General features: G+C 36.4%; 1 protein-coding gene across 1 annotated transcript in view; it reads right to left on the reverse strand.

Annotated features, from left to right (window-relative positions):
- LOC149256245 (protein CTR9 homolog) overlaps window positions 1-20,181 on the reverse strand; it is a 194,752-nt gene that overhangs the window by 12,146 nt on the left and 162,425 nt on the right. Inside the window, exons 12-14 of the mRNA XM_089460704.1 lie at window positions 19,172-19,240; window positions 18,867-18,959; window positions 17,910-18,176 (exon numbers count right to left, since the gene is read on the reverse strand). Coding sequence (XP_089316830.1) covers window positions 17,910-18,176; window positions 18,867-18,959; window positions 19,172-19,240 — 429 coding nt within the window. The remainder of the gene's footprint in view (window positions 1-17,909; window positions 18,177-18,866; window positions 18,960-19,171; window positions 19,241-20,181) is intronic.

Genomic DNA, 20,181 nt, shown 5'->3' on the forward strand with positions numbered 1-20,181 from the left:
CAGATGTCTTCAAATTTGTGCCTTTGCTACAGGACGGTCTGTCTCATGGTTCTACCTAGACTGCTGGAGATGATTGCAAGAAATTTGCCCCTAATGAAGTCTCAAAACCCTTGATTTAATTCTGGTCAAGCTCCAAAACCATCAGAGGTAAATATGTATCTATTATTCCATTGCCAGAACGTTTTCCTTTTTAAAAACATTGTATGGCTCAATGCATTGTTTCAGTTTTCTAATTCATGCCACTAGGATAACCATACTTCGGCCTTGTAATATTCAAAACTTTCTCACAGTGATAGATTACTTTAGGGCTATAAATATGAAATAAACAACAACCCAACCGTTGATATGTAGGAGGTTAAACAACTTGTCGGCTCAGTCATTTGTATCATCATTCTCATTCATACATTTTAAAATATATTATCGTATCTTCAATGGAGATCTTTATATTCCAAGCCTTTTAGAATGTTTAACTTGCTATAACGAACCTTGTTCGTTACATTGGTATCACAGCATTCCTCTAAGTAGATGAACTTTGTTCATTACATTGGTATCGGAGTTGTTCAATCCTCTGGTTGCTCAACCACTGCACAAGAGCCTTGTTCTCCGATCCAGGTCTTTGACCATCAATTTTCGTCGACTTTGTTGTAGACATAATCAAAGCATTTCGCTATACATAGTTTGAAGTTTCTCCATTTTTCATATTTTCATTCAGACTTTTGACCATTGAAAACAAAAAATGAAAAAAAAAATTATATATATTCATTATATATATATATAGATATTCATTAAATATATATATAAATTTAGAAAACAAAAAACAAAAAAAATGTCTATATATTGGAAAAAAAATATAGGAAAAAAGAAACATTCAATGAAATAATATTAAAAGAAAGAAAAAAATTATAACAAAACAAAAAAATCAAAGATATATATATTTTAAAAGAGAATTATAAAAAAGAAACAACAGAGAGTCAAAGATATAATTAAAAAAAATTGTATTACAAAAAAATTATATATGGATTTGTCGACGCCACCAAGAGACCGCCACAATTCAGCCTTGCACTGTTGTCGTTGCCTCTGCAAGCCATTACACCAGCCACATTCATTGTTGCTACTGACATTCCACACTAAAGCTTGTTCATCTCCCTCTCGACTCACGGTTCTGTCTGGTACCCGACACCTTCTGCCTGTCCAATTCCATTGTCCCAACATCGATGTTAAACCTCTATCTGTTGTTGACAGACTCGTCGTGCCCAAATCCACAAGATTCCACTGATACCATCAAGTCCCTCTTAATCACTCCACCAACCGCTACCTCCAACGCCATTGTTATCATAATCGCACCCTGCTCCTGTTGGAAATACTAACAGGGGGGTGAATCAGTATTTCGTGTACAATTGTCATTTTACTAGTTTTTAGATCACTTATAACCATAACACAAAATGAATAATATAGAAAAAATGATTTTATTAATATGAAATAATGAGGACTTCAATCGTCTTCTTTATAATAAATCACGAACAATAATTTTTAGGTCTCTAACCCTAGATGAAGACACCAAACTCCAATCCACCAAGCTCCAACTTGTACTTTGTTGAGCACCGACTAGGACTTCACGAGGCTCCAACCTTGTCTTTATGAGGCACCAATCTCTAAGGCTCCAACCCTCTCCACTAGCACAGGCTCCAACCTGATCTTCTTGAAAACTCCTATCCTCTGGGGCTCCAACCCTATGCTTCAAATCTTCAAGATAAGGTCAACGGTTCTTCAAGGCTTTCAATGTCTTCTGCAACAAGCCCTGACAATATCTCCAACGATGCTCTCAATCAATCTTCAGTAACCCTTCATTCATCAATGACAACTTTGTGATTCTCAGTACGTGTCTCCACAACTCTTCATGATAGCCAAAAAAACTTCTCCGATTGTTTACTTCATGAGGCCCATCAATAATGCATCATGAGTTCCTAAGATCTGCTTCACAATGTTTCAGGGTGTCTTGAATAGGCTTCTCCAAGAGTGACTCCAATAGGTCTGCATACTATGCTTTACAATGTCTTCAACAAGACTTCAATGATCCTTCAATACTACGTTGAGAACAAGTTTGAGACTCTACAAATCTAAAATATAGTAGTAAATTGTCCACAGGTCCGAAGATAAGCCTCTGGTAATTTACAGGTCCAAACAGGTCTAAAGTTCATCAACAATTTTGAGCCTTCAACACTAAGTCCTCGCCTCCACAAGTTTGCAATCTTGAGGCACCACCACAGGTCTGCAATTTGAGCTTTCACAGGTAGATTGTCCGAGCTCCAAATGTCGAGTTAGAACAGGTCCAAATGACTATCCACAAGTTTGTAATATAGTCTGAGCTCCCACAAATGACTGTCCACACACTTGTCACAGGTCTGAGGTGTAAGTAATCACAGATCTACTATGAAGTCTGAGCTCCACAGGTGATTGTAACTTCGAGCCTTTAAGCTATCATAGGTTCATGAATCCAACTCTCCACAGATTGTTGTCCTCAGATCGAAGTCAGGTTAGGTTTAAGCTCTTACAGGTCTGCAATTCTGAGTTTCTCACAAATCTGTCCTTCAAATCCGAGGTCTGCACTTCTTCCACAGGTCAAAGGTGTAAGAATTTGCCCAAACAGTAATGTCCTCCTTGGCCTCCTTGGTTCACGAGATGTGAACCCTTCTTCTTCTACGTTCATGTAGTTGTCTTCACCAAATTGATGGCTAGAACGATGAGATCAACCTTATATTTATACATGTTTTTGACCTATAGCGAAATGACACGTCCCTTTCAAGAGTCGACTTGCACATGTAGGCTCATGTCAGCCAGCATCAAAAATATATTATTTCAACTTGTAAAATCATTCTCTTAGCCTATGAGGAGTTAAAAGGCGCGTAAGTGCTCGTTGTAAAGAGCTCAATGTCTTCTAAAATCCTATGCCAATTCCATCCTTAAATAAGGTCATTTTACCATCAATAAAATTATATTTGTGAACTGCCATCATTATTTCATCCATGGCAACCTTTAGGAATTTTTCATTATGTCTTGGACAATGCTAGGGCTCCTTCTTCATAGACTTAGGCCTTCAAGTTTATGTCATGCAAGATCAAGGCTCCTTCACATGTGTTCTTCATTTATTAGGATTAGGGCATCTTCAACAAGGCATCATGGGCATCTTTAACAAGTCTAGGGCATCATGCACATTAGGATTTTAGTTCAAGGGTTTGTCATTAGATTTCAATCTTCATGCTTAAGGTTCTCTCCTAGGGTTTGCATAAAGAGAGGCTTCAATGAGGTTAGGGCAACATCACAAAAGGGTTATTCATGCATCACAAAGGTTAGGACATTTTCCATCTCCAACAATGCCATATTGATATCAATGACAACTTCGACCAATAGCTCTGTCGCGTCTGAAGCCACATGCATCAAGCATTATCCATTGCAGTCTCCCTACTCACTATTCGCTGACTCTTTTCCGTTGCCCCCAACATAGCTTTCCAACTGCCATTTTTTTTGTGCTCGGTTCAAAAAACACTTCCAAAAGTCGCGACCTTTTTTCTGACCAACCTCTGCGACTCCGCCAATCAACGCAGCTATGACCCTGTTGCAGCTGACATCATTGGGTAAATACTATACTTATTTTAATAAAAAATTATATATCTATTTTAATTAATAGTTATGTAGTTTCATTATTAATTTAATATTTAACAATATATAATTTTAAAATATATAATATATTATAAAAGTTAAATGAAAATTAACTATAAAAAAGGAAAAAAAAAGGAAGGGTAAATAATTTCAAAGTGAATATCTTCAAAGAAGGAAGAGTAAAATTTTATTATAAAAATTAGGAGTTACTTTTAAAATCCCTAAGGTCGAAAGGAATGGAGTCTAATTTTGAAATGAAGACCAAAGGATTCCCAAAAACTTCATATAACTATGCCTCAGTGTTATTTAGAATTAAAGGGTCTATTGCAGGAAAAGATGTTGCTATTGCAATCTGGTTAGCTGAAGATAAAAATTATATAAAACCTAAAATAACAAACCAATTAGTGATTATCAAATATAATCAAAAAATTAGACTGTTATGACAACAAAAAGTATGACATAGCCAATTTACAATTAAACATTGGAGATTATACATTCATATCACAATTCTCAATTCAAACCCTATGGAGCGATCAAGGTGACATTATTTTAGGTTCAACCTGGATGGAAACCCTAGGTTCCTTCATCCTGAATACGAAAAAGAAGTTTTTGACATTTTCATACAAAAAGAGAAAAATAACACTACAAAACATTACATTAAAGCCAAATTCAGTAACACCAGAAGACATACAAGATATTTCAAAAGTAATTTTTCAAGAAGGTAAAAAAGCACTACAAAATATGCAAAATGAAATTGACAAAATCACGATAGAAATGAAGAAGTCTTTCGACTTAAGGACCATAGCGAAAAATTATTAACACAAATTAAGAAGCTTAAGAAGGACAAGAAGTCATTAAAAGACAAGTTAGAACATTGTATTCAAGAGGAAGTATCGAAGTCGCCAGTCGTAACAGCTCCAGTTGAAGATAAAGGAATGAATACCAAACCAGTCAATACCACAACTCAAGAAGAGGATAAATCAATTGAAGGAAAAACACACTCACATGTTGCAATTCAGATGATGAAAATTCCAAACAAAGATTTTGTACCTAACTCAACAACCGTAGTACCAAAAGAAAATCAAAAAATTGCCACACCTAATAAGGGAAAGTCAAACCAAAAGAATTTCCTATCGACATCTGAATCACGAGAGAAGACAACTCAATCAATCTATGAATCTGTATCACTCAGAACATAAACAACAAACTTATGTTAAGAAGGATACTGAAGTGCACACAATTCAATTCAGTGATAACGATTAATCACAAGTTTCTAGTAATCGAAAGATTCCACAAAAGATTAATTTTGGATGGTAAGATCCTTTCTCGGTGCAATAATTTTATATATCACTCCAAAGATCATATCAACTTGTATTCAAAACAAAAAAAGAGATGTTTCCGGTAATCAAAAAATTCCACAAAAAATTAATTTAGGATGGTCAGATCCTTTCTCTATGCGACAATTTTATATATCACTCCAAAGATCATATCAACTTGTATTCGAAACAGAAAAAGAGATCAAACCTTTTCATCAGCAAGCTTTGAGGACAAAGCTTTTTGAGGAAGAAAGAAATGTTATGAATAAAATATATATAAAAATAATATAAATATAAATAATGATAATTGTAATAATGATTAGTTTATTAGTAATTAGTACTAAAGAGGCATGTCTAAATGGGGCATGACCTTCCATGAAGAGGTACCTGCCTAGGGTATATAAGCAGGCTCTCACTCTCATTTGTATCATCATTCTCATTCATACATTTTAATATATATTCTTGTATCTTCAATGGAGATCTTTGTATTCCAAGTCTTTTGGAGTGTTTAACCTGCTATAACGAACCTTGCTCGTTACCTGGTTATAGCAGACAAGACATTAATTTCATTTAAAAATCGATCTACTCCATTTGAAATTTGCCTGTAAATCCCAATCAGGGTTCAAGTTTGTTTTTCACATAAGTTTAATTTCCTTCCCATCATTATTAGAAATTGATATAAACTTATATTAAATCTAAAAACAAGAAACACTTGAGATCTACTCTAATTTTCACCTTTTTGCTGAAAAGTCACACAAGCATGCATGAAATTTGAACACAAGACTTTTAGTCAAACTGACCCTAGAAAATCCCTGAAGGAAAAACCAGTGAAGAAGGAAGATTTATTGTTCCCTGTGAATTTGGTACAGCAGTACAATCAGCAATTAATACAACACAGACTTATCTCAAATCTACCCATCTGCCTTGAAAACAGTGTTGTAGCTGTCCTTGATTTTGTGCTATCACTGCCTCGAAACATGTGCCTTAATAGCCCCACTTTACATGCCACTCAACTCAGAAATCAATGCTAATTAACAGGATTAAATGTTGTACACTATCCTCAATTTTTGTGTCCAAGACAGCTACTCTAACAGACTTCGATTTCAGCATTGTTGTTCCTTGAAAATCATGTTACTCAGGAATAATTCATTCCCTCTCAGCTGTACAATCTGCCTGGGGAAATAGTGCCCTCTCAGCTGTACAATCTGCCTGGGAAATAGTGCACTCTCAGCTATACGATCTGCCTGGGAATTCATGCTCTCCACAGGCTATACAATTTGCCCTCTCAACCACTCAGTTTGCCTTCAGCCTCCTCTGCAAGTTGACCTGGTGTCTTCTTCTCTCCTTCTCTTCTCCAATCTCACACATGAAAAATGAACGCATGCAAAGTGCCTTTTCCCCCTTTTCATTCTCTTGATGAAGAGAAAGACCTATCCCTAAGATCAAGGGTTGAGATTAGATCTTGGCCTCTCATGATCAAGGATTGAGATCTAATCTCACATTGACCCCCTCAAGTCCCTATTTTCATTAATTGACCCTCGTAGTCCCTTTAATAACTTAAAAGTGAACCATCTACCTCATAACACAACTTTTCTCATAAAGTCACTTTAATAATAAAAAGTAAAATGTACTTTGTAATCTCATAAAGTAACTAATAAATCAAACGACTTTAATAAACTCATAAAGTCATTTTTTCTCAAGGGATTCACTTTGCTACTTTTCCTAGGCTAGGCACAAAGTACAAGGAAACACCTCCTTGGTACCTGTTGTCACTCAAAATGTACAGGCACTGTGACAACGACTCAAGTCGAGGGTTGTCACACCAATCCCCAACCTCTTCGCTTTAGTTGTCTCCCAACAACAGGCTATAGGAGGTAGACCCTATGGAAATGAAATGATGAAGGACAAGTTGGGAACTAACTAGTCCGAGAGACACAGTTGAATGGCCTAGGAATTGGTTAAATCTAGCAAGATTTTAAGGATTGGATTGAATTTATATATTTGAGACTAGTGCCTTAAGGAGTCAATACTCTTCCTTTATAAAATAAAGACCAAGTACCGGATGGACAATTGTTGCTTTGATGCTTTTCTATCCTATATTGTTAAACTTGGCAACTAGGGCCAAATTCCACCTTGGGACAGCTCATATGATGGAGATGATTATTGCATTGGATTCCTCTTTTCGAGAGGTCCAAGTTTGATATAAAGATCATCTCATTTGGACAAGCAGAAGTGGAATTTTGAATTTATTCTCTCTCATGCACAAATTGTCAAGGTCGGCCTCAGTTAAATGTAGGCTCAAGAAGCCCAATGGATGTGTCTCCTCACCCACAACGAATTGTATAAATAGGAGTGACCTCTCTCCTCATTTGGACATCACTCACTCACACATCCTTCTCTCTCTCCACATCAAATTGGTTCATACAGCTTGGGATCTTCTCTCTCTCACACACGTGTGGCAAGGAGGCCAAAAATTTCAGAGATAAAGAGCAAGCCGAAATTCCAGATTGCAGACCAGCGTTGACCAAGGATAGTTTGACATGTTTTGATTGCGTTTTCTTGGGCAAAATTTTGATTTCTTGAGGCCGTACTTGTTGGCACAAAAATCGAGGCATTTGGGGCAGTTTGACCTGCGTTGACTGCAGGCCTGTTTGACCGCGACATTGACTGAAGTTTGACCGAGTTTGACTAAGGTTGGGTGGATTGTTTTGGGTTGAATTTGACCCTTCTTGGAGGTCAAGTTGACTACCTTTGACCGAGCTGCAAAGGAGAAGTTTTGTTGCTGAATTGACTAGCATTGACTTTCTGGCTAGGGATGCAACTGACTACTTTTGACTGTTGATTTTGACAGGGTTGTTTTGACTGTGTATTGGGCAAGTGAATTTGATCTATGTACTCTCTCTCTCTCTCTCTCTACTGAACTATTGAATAATAATAAGAAGATTTGATCAAGGGTTTCCCCACATCGACGTTTTTTTCCCTGGCATCTATGGTGTCCTCTTGTCTTGGCTTGTTTTCTACATATGTTTTTATGTTCTATCTACATTTGATTTTGACAGGGTTGTTTTGACTGTGTATTGGGCAAGTGAATTTGATCTATGTACTCTCTCTCTCTCTCTCTACTGAACTATTGAATAATAATAAGAAGATTTGATCAAGGGTTTCCCCACATCGACGTTTTTTTCCCTGGCATCTATGGTGTCCTCTTGTCTTGGCTTGTTTTCTACATATGTTTTTATGTTCTATCTACATTTACTATCAATGTGATTAAGTTAACGTGATAGATATTGGAAATAATTGGAAATTGTCATTGGGCTACAAAAAGGAACATTGAAGTAAATTGTGCTAAGAACATACCATTGCTATCTAAAATTAACATGGTTTCAGAGCTCATGCATCCGTTGTTGCACAAACCAAATACAAGAAAGGTGAGGTTAAAGCTAAGAAAAGTATTGTTGATTCTATTCACAAGCCTTTGGTTGCTTATATTTCTGATTTGGAAACATCTAAGGAGATGTATGACAAGTTAGTTGGGATGTTCAAAGTAAATAATGAAAATCAAGCTCTCTTTCTCAAGAACAACTTGAAAGACATCAAGATGGATAGAGGAGAATCCATTCAATCCTACTTCATGAGGATTACCAAAATCAAGAATGATCTACTATCTATTGGAGAAGTTATTGGTGATAGGAAGCTCACTCTTATTGCACTTGGAGGCCTTACAAGAGAATGGGATGTGTTTAACACTACCATCCTCAACAATGACAATATCATGGAATTTGATGAATTATTGGCTAGATGCACTCAAGAAGAAATTAGGATGATGGAAAGAGACAAACCCTCAAATGGAAACAATCCTATTGCCTTCTCCACTCATGCTAAAAGGAAGAACAATGTTGGTCCAAGAAGACAAGGTCAAGGGTTCAAGCCGGAATTCAAAGAAGGAAGAAAAGGAAGATGCTTCAAATGCAACAGGTTTGGCCACTTCGCTAGAGAGTGTCCTCACAAGAAGGATACTCCAAGATATGATGACAACAATAACAACAACTACAAAGGCAATGGCAATCAAAGGAACAATAGGTTCAACAACAAAGGAAAGAGGAATGCTCCCGCTGCTCGAAATGGAAATGGTCGTCCTCCCAAGAAGTCGAGAAACTCCAAGTATGAAGAAGTTAATGTTGTAGAGAAGCAAAAAGAATTCTATCTTATTTCTGCCCTCACCACTGCCTCTCCTCCAGATACATTGGATCATTAGTTGATTGACAGTTGTGCCTCAAGGCACTTCACTAGAAGATGCTTCAATTGTAACAGGTTTGGCCACTTTGCTAGAGAGAGTCCTCACAAGAAGGATACTCCAAGAGATGACGACAACACTAACAACAACTACAAAGGCAATGGAAATCAAAGGAACAACAAGTTCAACAATAAAGGAAAGGAGAATGCTCCCGCTGCTCGAAATGAAAATGGTCGTCCTCCCAAGAAGTCGAGAAACTCCAGGTATGAAGAAGTTAATGTTGTAGAAAAGCAAAAAGAATTCCATCATATTTTTGCCCTCACCACCGCCTCTCCTCCAAATACATTGGATCATTGGTTGATTAACAATGGTGCCTCAAGGCACTTCACTGGGTACAAGGAGGCCCTCTCAAACTTGATTGAAAATAAAACTAATATGGAGATTATACTTGGGGATAATGCCACTTATCCCATGAAAGGAATTGGGACTGTTACTCTTCACTTAAATCAAGGTCAAACCCTTCATCTACAAGAAGTATTGTATGTACTTGATCTGAAAAAGAACCTGGTCTATATTTTGGCAATGGAAGATAAAGGTTTCAAGGTGACATTCATTGATAGGAAGGTTCGTGTTTGGAAAAGGAACCTGAGAGATGCATTCACTCTTGGATTCAAGGTTGAAGGTCTCTATCAGGTTGAAGGAAGTCCATTGGGAGAAATAACTTGCGATACTTCTCTTCAATCCGAATTGTGGCACCAAATATTTGCTCACCTTCATTACAAAGCCTTACCTGATGTAAAGAAGATGGTCACAGGTATGCCCGAATTCAACTTAGATCATGAAGGAGTGTGCCAGGGTTGTGCAGTTGGAAAACATACAAGGGGACCATTCCCCTCGAGTCAAAGTCAAACTCCATAGTTGAGAAGGAGTGTTAAAATTGGCAACTAGGGCCAAATTCCACCTTGGGACAACTCATATGATGGAGCTGATTATTACATTGGATTCCTCTTTTCGAGAGGTCCAAGTTTGACATAAAGATCATCTCATTCGGGCAAGCAAAATTTGAATTTTGAATTTATTCTCTCTCATGCACAAATCATCAAGGTCATCCTCAGTCAAATGTAGGCTCAAGAAGCCCAATGGATGTGTCTCCTCACCCACAACGAATTGTATAAATAGGAGTGACCTCTATCCTCATTTGGACATCACTCACTCACACATCCTTCTCTCTCTCCACATCAGATTGGTTCGTACAGCTCAAGATCTTCTCTCTCCCTCACACGTGTGGCAAGGAGGCCAAAAATTTCAGAGATAAAGAGCAGGCCGAAATTCCAGATTATAGACCAATGTTGACCAGTGTTGACCAAGGATAGTTTAACCTGTTTTGACTGCATTCGTACTTGTTGTCATAGAAATCGAGGCATTTGTAGCAAATTTAAATTGTGTTGATCGTAGGCCTGTTTAATCTTAGCATTGACTGAAGTTTGTTAGAGTTTGATTGAGGCTGGGTGGACTGTTTTGGGTTGAATTTGACCCTTCTTGGAGGCCAAGTTGACTACCTTTGACCGAGCTGCAAAGGAGAATTTTTGTTCTCGATTTGACCAGCGTCGACTTTTTGGTTAGGGTTGCAATTCACTGCTTTTGACTGTTGATTTTGACAGGGTTGTTTTCACTGTGTATTGGGCAAGTGAATTTGATCTATGTACTCTCTCTCTCTGCTGAACTATTGAATAATAATAAGAAGATTTGATCAAAGGGTTTTCCCCAAATTGGAGTTTTTTTCCTGGCATCCGCCAAATCTGGTGTCCCCTTGTCTTGGCTTGTTTTTTGCATATGTTTTTATGTTCTAGCTGCATTTACTATCAATGTGATTAAGTTAATGTGATTGCTACTGGAAATAATTGGAAATTGTGATTGGGTTGCAAAAAGGAACATTGAAGTAAATTGTGCTAAGCATAGAACATACCATTGTTATCTAAAATTAACATATATGAAATGCAAATCCTAAAGACCTACGTGAAATGCAAAGATCTTGGTTAATTTTGATTAAATGCGTAATCTAAATATGACCTTCCCTTAACGATTTTGAAGTTAGCCTCCAAGGTAGGTTGTGGGAAGGAGGCCAACCAGAAGCAAGCAAGGGCTTGATTAATAATACCTTTTGTTAGGCTCATATCACCTAATGCCTCCGACGCTACAGAGAGTGTGGCTCTGACGATTGCAAGGTCACCGTGTTAACCCTCAAAGAGTTGCCAAAACCCCTCAAGCTAAATGAGAAGGGATGTCCTAAAAATCTATCAACCAAGCTTATGCTTGGAGGTAAGTTTTAAGATGCAAGACTAGCATAAAATGATATGCAAGGTGAAATTAGTGAATAATTCTTAAGATGAGATTGTTAATGTTTTAAGTACTTTAATTATGGTTAATCTCAGGTTATATCGACAAGTACTTATGAACGATATTCAAGAGACAATATTCACCATAAGAATAAATGGCAAAGTACATGTTACGCACCATTTTGTGGGTGATACCCCTAGGAGAAAAAATTTCTCCATGATGGTCCTCAATCAGCAGCCCCTTGCAGCCACCAACTAGTTCATTGTGCCATTTCTCCGCCACCTAAGCCACCCATGTGGTCCCTCCCAAACCTACAGGTATGCCTTTTCATTTGGTGATTGAGTATTTTAGTTTACTTATCATGGAAACTCTTGGGCATGGATTAATGGGGGTATTTGGCAGAAAGAGTGGACTAGGTTTGTGCTCTTGTCTCTTAGGTCTCTTTTGGATGTTAACCTTGGACCCTAGTCCCGTGGGATCTCTTTTACTGACCTTTGGGCTTTAAAGATGGTACTACATGGGAAACCCTGATTTTGGTTGCGTGGTCCCGCTCCCCAATCCACATATATCATCCCCCCTTCCACTTATTATAATCCCATTCATCACTCCTCCCACTTGGGTCCACATTCCTCCACTAGGTCCACAAAGGGTCAGCCACCCCCTCCCCTTTGCCCACACCTTAGGTCAGGCCTAGAATGATGCCCGAAGGTTGATGCAAAAGAAAAGAAAAGAAAAAGCATAATTGACCACATTCAACAGGAAATTGTACCAAAAAATGCAAAAGATGGCCTAGACAAACACATTTAGCACGTGGGCAAAAGCCAATACATGAGCTCTACCCCCTTCCATGTCCATCACCCTGGTTCATCTAAGCCCTAGATGGGCCTCCTCTATCATTCAGGAACCCATGATTGTCCCAACCCCTAGTGGGCGATGAACTGCCCCGCCTTAAAGGGTGTATCCACTGTTATACTTTACACATCATGCTCTCATTCCCTTGAGCCCCAAGCAATTAACCAATGAAAAATCATAAAAGGCAAACGGCATATGATAAAGGGTGGAAAAATCAAGGCGGAGTAACTCATGTACCACGATTTCTCCCTCCTACACATCATTTACCCTAGTATGGGCTTCCGTTTCATTAGCTACCTTTGGACCATGGCATGTAACCCAGGCTTTCCCCTTCATCCCATACTCTATTCCATCACTTTATGACATGTCACCACCATTTGAAGGATGTACCATAGGCATACCACCCCCTTTAGGAGCAAAAAAAACCTAATGTGGCGCTTTCTTAACCTCCCTTTGAGCTTGGAGACATTTACACATGCCAAAGCCGACTATGGAAGGGCATGCCATTATGAAGTGCGCACCTGTTTTCCATGGTTTGTAAACTCTCTTACTTGATTTCTTTAATGACTTGGTGTACTGGAGGGCAAGGGGATGCATTGGATCTTATGCAGGATTACAAATAGTCTCCATTCTGGGTTTGGTCTCCCTATACGGGGTCCTAACCCTCCAGAGGGCTACATGGGCACATGTAGGGTGTGCATAGAGAGCCATGGGCCTCCTCAGTAGCAAAAAACACTCCATGGATCCCTAGAGTCATTCACAGATTGCTCATGGTTCACCTATTGGACAAGGAAGATGCACCTAGTACACCATGCCCAGTGAGCTCCACAGTTGCACCATACACTTGGCAGATGGTCCAAGATCTATATGATGATGTGACATCACTTGTATCATCATCCTAGCCCTTGTAGATTGTCTACAAGCATCTTCGATATGTTTGAAGGCCCATGAGGACATTTGTGTGCCCCCACATCCATTTGGGAGCACCACAAGTTTATTACTTGGAGAACAAGGGGCCAACCCCTTGTCCACTATTTTTGGAGTCTTATTTCACATTATGGCACCTATGGACTTCATTAGGCCTCCTCTAAGGCCCAACGACACATGTTATTGATCATTCGACCCTCTTGAGAGGCTTACTCCTTTGTTATTGAGCTAGTTTGGTGGGCTTGTCACCAAAAGTACTTGTTATTTTGCACATTATTTTATTCTAAGGGCTAAATTAGGCCAAAATAAGCTAAATCGAATTCATTAGACATTGTAAAACTAGATAATGAGTTGATTCATTCTCTCATCATCACTTGGAATGGATCATTCTCTCCTGTGAGATTTTCGCTATTCTTTTTGGAGGACGAAATTGGATGGATGAATGGATGAATTTTGATGTTTGAATCTCTTCATTTTTGTCTTGGAGCTTCTATATTGGCATATGATGATGATTGGATATACTTGTTCTCAGATGTAAGTGCTCTTTTAATGTGATTTTGTCTATTTCTTATGCCACATGCATGTTGTTGGGGAATTTCACTATACTAGGCTAAAATTTGTTGCTTTTCTTGTATGAAATGGTGGAAATTTGTCTTTTATTAGCATTGCATCATGTCATGAGCATTGTTTGAATAAGTGAATGTTCCTAGAGATATTTCGTTGAAATTTTATCTAGATAAGTCATTACATATTGCATATCAAAGTATAAAGACCTTGAAGCAATTCTCTGATGCCCTAATTGCCATGTGAAATTGTGGTAGAGGCCTCCTTGACTAAGTGAAATTGTACCAACCATTGGAATCATCTTGACTCCATTTCTCCCAAAGGATTAGGCACTGGTCCTCCATTAGTGATCACCAAAAAAAAAAAACATTATCTGTATCACCTCTCCCTCTTTCTTCTAGGCCTAGCCTTCATAGGGGACCTAGGGCATCACATTTCTCACAAGATACAAACATTAAAAATTATATGGTGTTAAGGCTTCCAACTTCAAGGAAGGTGCAAATACACATGAGGATTTCACCAACTCACAAGCACAAACAAAGTCAAAATAAAAGATGTCATTCCTAGGGAAACCCTTATGTTATATTTTGAGGACAAAGCATCTCTAAAGGGGGTGGCAATGTTGTCAATAAAATATTCATAGAAATATTAATTACATATATAGTTTTTAAATAATAAACATTATTATTATGAAGGGATAAATAGTCAAAAGACATGACTATACATCCTTTGTGGCCAGTCAATGCCTCTATAGGCAAACCACCATGAAGGTATTGCACACTATTCAAATTTTATCAATAAAACAATTACTTATTTACATATACAGTCTACACACAAAATATCTCTTGCACATGGGTTTCTCTCAACATCTAATCTTTCAATTACATTTGACTCAGAAATCAACAATTGGTTAGGAAGGCTAGGTTTTATATAATTTTTTCATTCGGTGGGAGAAATAGAAATAGTAACATTTTTTCCTGCAAGAGTCCTCTTAATTCTAAATAGCACTGGAGCAGCGTTGCATGAGGTTCCTAAAAATCTTCGATTGCTAGTCTCCATTTTTTTCTCTTTAATGATTGAATCCTTTTGTATTTGTCAATAATTTCGTCAATGATACTTGACCAAAGATTATATATTCTTTGTATGAGAGAACCACTTTTTTTTAATACATACATATATATTATTTAATAATAAAGCTTCCAATAATAATAATAGGATTATAACTTAAGTATATATATATATATATATATATATATATATATATATATATATATATATAGCTATTAGTTATTTAATTACTAATCAATTATATAATTATAAACTACATAATGGATCTATATATATAATTATATAATAACTATATCATATATAATAAAGTTATATAACTATATAGTTTCAAAAGGCATGAGCGGGGGACAGAGCTACTGACAAGGGTAGAATGTTTGAAAATCAAGAGACTTAGAGATTATATAGATTTTCCTTAACTCAATAATTACTTGTGATGTGTGTTGGCCTTTTATTACTTTCTTTGTTCATCAAGCAATTACCAAAACAATGAAGATCACAACAAGACAGTACACAAGATATAGGCTCCAAGTCAAGGCAAAACCCGTTCAAGGGGAAAACCCAAAAAAAATTCTTTTCTTCTTATAGAATTTGCTTACAAAGACTTCCAAGACCCAACGACCAAAGCCCAAAATTCTCCCAAGCACCAAGTCTGCCCCCCTAACAAAGTCTTCTTCAAAGCAACTTCCAAACTTTGACGTACTACAACTTCGTCCCAAAATTTCGGCACTGCAACTGCTCCTCAGAATTTCAGCCTTCTGCAACCGCAGCTACACAGAAACCCTAACTTCAGATGTGTGGACAAAGAGAGGTTTAGCCCAGGAAACTTTGATTCTTCCTTCCTTTTCTTGTTCCTTCTAGCTCTTCTCCTTCGCTACTACAGATCGAACTTGAGATTAGTGAGAATGACAAATGAGGTCAAGTTTCTTGTATTTATAGCCATCATGAGGGACCGAATAACTTTTCCTTGGGCCGACTTGTCCTTGACTAGGGCCGACTTGGTCTTGGAGAAATAAATGGATTTTTTCTTGACAAAATAAATATTTTTCTTTGTTACAATGAGTCCAAATGGAACTATAATACATGACATATATTCCTCTTTGTCCTAGAAAGACCTAGAAGCACAAAGAACATGCTTTTGACCTAGACTTGAGCATGAAACCCATGCTTCACATAAAATACTTTTTTTCTTTTCTTCCTTTTTCTTTCTTTATACAAAGTATACAATGTCATGATTACAAATAGGTCACTATGAAGACCAAACCTAGTTACAATTTTCAACACTCATAAGTAGTCTTCTTTACTGATATGGTCACTTAAATAATTAAATTATTTATCCTTGGAAATTTGCTCAATTAGCCAATATTAATCAATTAAATTAATTAATATGTTTTTCCTCAATTAAAACTTAAGAAAGAAATCATATTACTTGATCCTCTTAAACAAGCACCTAAAGGGACTTCTCTCTTGCATGCTAGACACTTAGCCCTATGCAAAAGACCTGTTGATGCTATAAATTCAACATTAATCATATATTTCTTTATAGTGTCCCTAGCAGACAACATCACCAAGACATAGGCAAAGAGTCATTGTTTCATCATCTAGATCCCTAAGATCTCAAGGGATAATTCAACCTCCAACAACGAGCCACCATACCTCTTCAAGTCCCCTATGAATATATCATCTTAGATCCCTAGACAACACACACCACACCAAAGAACAGCCAATTTCTGTTATATACATAAATAAGCATAAATGATAGATAATATAAAAATAGTGAAATGGAAGGTAAGTGATAAATATAATAAATAATTATTAAAAGACATGCCTTTCTTTAAAAAGGCACAAAGGCCACTTCAAGTTGTATCTACACATAGGCCACTCAAATGTGAAAGGCATCATTCATTTATAATTTTATACATTCATTATTTATATTTCTTGGTATATATAGTGAAAAAAATTTAAGTCAAATTCAACTTCGCCTACAACTTCCTCCAGTCCTCAAAAGTAGGTTATATCTTTTAGATAACAAGATGCATCCCAAAGCAGCTCTTTCAGCCAATCATCTATCAAGAATTTATTTTCAATGGTCCTTACACTCCCACTTTGCATTGGCAGTAATGTAATTCGCAACTTTAACCTATATGTGATCATTTGTTGGACATAATAAACTTGTCAAGTAGGGCACTAACCCCAATAGGGGTTAGTGAGTCTATATGTACAAGTTTGAATAGACACCTTAACGACTCCCTAGTATTACAATAAATGATAATAAATGATCATGGGATGAGCTTAGCTATGAATTACAAATGCATTAATAGTAAATATGAGTGGGCCATGACCACATGTAAAGATGATGACCATAATTCATTTGTCTTCAGACCTAAAAGGTGTATGCCATAAGAATTGCCAAGTTATTGGAAAATAGGCATAGGACTAACTTGCAAGACATTTTAAGAACATTTTTGTATTTTCAATGAATTCATTGCAGAGTCTACTGAATTTGCTGTGCAACTCCAAAATTTTCTATGTAGTGTATAAGCATTGGAACTTGTTTTTGAGAAAGAAACTTCACCATAGAAATTCCTATCCTTGTAATCAATATTCAAAGCACATCAACAACAAAGATCCACAGGTACAATAAGCATGTTTATTGACTACTGGTTGATATGCAAATAAATGAATGTGACACAAGAAATATAAATATAAACATGTTCAACGATCACTAACTGTAGGGCATTAAATGATTGGCACTCAAAGAATGCATCTTCAATATTTTCAGAAGAAGAAACATTCAAATATTTCATATGAAATTTTGTGAAAACTAAAGAAACTTGAATTAATAAGATATCGTACAAAACAAATTTAGAATTTACTTCAATCAGCAGTCTTAAGATGAGCTCAACACTTTACAATCAGACTTCAAGATGTGAGCATAGCCAAGAAAGGAACAATACCTTGAATAAGATCAGCCTGTATAAAATACTTGCTTTTTCTGACTCGTGGAGTTCTTCAAACAGTCTAGCCTGATTGAAAAGTGTAGTAACTTTCTCCCAAGGTAACTCAAGTGAAATTCCATCTTCTTCCAGTTGATGGAAGAAATCTGTATCTTTGAACTGTGCAGGAAAAGCTGCAGAATCAACATTGGGGCAATGTATTCTTCCATTGATGAAGTCAAGCCAAACACCATCTCCCAATGCATCTGTGAAAGTTTTTTGAGCCAACTACAAGAACATATTACCAAATGTCATTTTAAGTATGTAAGATGCTGAAGATACATTTAGAATGCACCTTTATGCAAGACTGCATGAACACAGCTTCTATTTCATTAATCTTGAACTAATGCTACTTGCCTAATACAAAATACCAGTAATATATAATTTGTTAGAATTCCTTTTAACATTAAACCATGCAAATTTATAATGAGATTTTAAGATTTGTTGTTGAATATTTATTTCCAGAGATTGCAAGTTTTCAATTTGATAAACATCCATTCACTCAACTAATTAGGGCTTCATTAAGAGGACATCGTGATATACCTTAGGAACACTAAATATAACTCATTAAGTGATATGTACTAGTCACTTCAAGGCAAATTACAGTGACAAAACTAGGGCTAACAATGACGTTAGCACTTTTATTCCTCTAAACTTTCAACCGATAATTAAAAGAAGTTCCTTTGCCCCACAGCACAGAATCAGTTGATTCCATTAATAAGATTTAGTTGACTCATTCATAGAATAAGTTTATTAAATAGCATATAAACTCGTTAAGCTGCGCAAGTGGCCGGAGAAATTTGCCTTGCTCAATGGTGGAGAATCAATTACTATACATAAAAAAATAAGTAGAATTGTTGGCAACCCTAAGTAAATTAGAACGCACAAATTTAGTGAAACAACTGAAAAGCTCCTTGCCTCAAATTCACCACGCTCAAAATGAAGAACTCCAATGTTATTAAGTAATTCAATGGGTACTTCTTCTCTGCTTTTCTTTAGGAGAGAATTTGCCTGCAAATTTGTTCAAAAGATGCATCAAACGTTCAGATTTGACATAAATTACTTGACAAATAATTGAATTGAATCTTCAAACCCAAGCAGCAAAGGACTCTCCTACAATATTATCGCTATCAGGAACTAAAGGACCACTTGCCTGATATGTGACATCTGATATGAATAATAAGAGGCACGAAAAAAAAGTGGGTATCTGGATTAAACATTACCGTCTTGAAAGCATCTAATGCTGCACTGGTGTCTGATGAAATCAATAACTCTCCCATCTCAATAAATGCCTGTAGAAGGTTTCAAAACAAGCAAACATTTCAGACCTCCAATGCAAATTCAACAAACAACATATACTAGCGCAGCCATAGAAATTAAATGGTTGGTAAACAAAAGGCATCAAAAAACTTACCTCATGATACATCTCACATTGCCAAAATTCAAACAAATCATAAAAATGAACTAAATTTAATTTTATTTTAGATTATTATTATCATTAATTACAAAAAGAATTAATATATGAATTAAACATGCATATATTTAAAAAACATATAATAATTTTCTTAGACATGGAGATTCACCCCCACTTTACCATTTGATTATTAACCTATACATAGGCATGGTTACAATACTATGGGCCAATACCATGGCTTACTAATACCACATGCCAAAAAAAACTTAACTTATATTGATATGAAACATATTCATATGGCATTTTTTTTAAATTAATCAATTTAATTAAAAAGGTCAGAAGGGCATAACTCCTTTTGAGATCAATTTCAGCAGTTTATCTATAACTACTACTAAGAATATTCTAGAACATTTAGTGGAGGTTAAGTTAAATCTCTCCCATCCACCTAATAATTATTGTTAATTAAATTGAAATTCCGAAAGCCACATTCCAAAATAAGCACACCTATTGGCGTAACAAGGTGATTCACAACAAAAAATCACAAACTAACTCTAAAGGTTAACACCTTTAATCATGAACACTTCACACTTATTACTTAGTGCAAAATCAGTAATATATATATATATATATATATATATATATTGATTTGCAATCAATCAAACAGAAACTCCTTAGCAGTTGAGACATAATCCTAATTTTATTACAAAAAATGTTATCTAAAATAGATCTGCTTCCAAGATTGCAATTCAACAATTTTCCATTGGGTGATAGCAGATTTAATGGTTCATAGTAGACTCTATAACTATGGGGTTTGTCAAT

The sequence above is a fragment of the Pinus tabuliformis genome, chromosome 7 (genome assembly GCF_031772625.1).
Source record: "Pinus tabuliformis cultivar Carrire ecotype Pingquan chromosome 7, CPIR1, whole genome shotgun sequence".
Classification (NCBI taxonomy): domain Eukaryota; kingdom Viridiplantae; phylum Streptophyta; class Pinopsida; order Pinales; family Pinaceae; genus Pinus; species Pinus tabuliformis.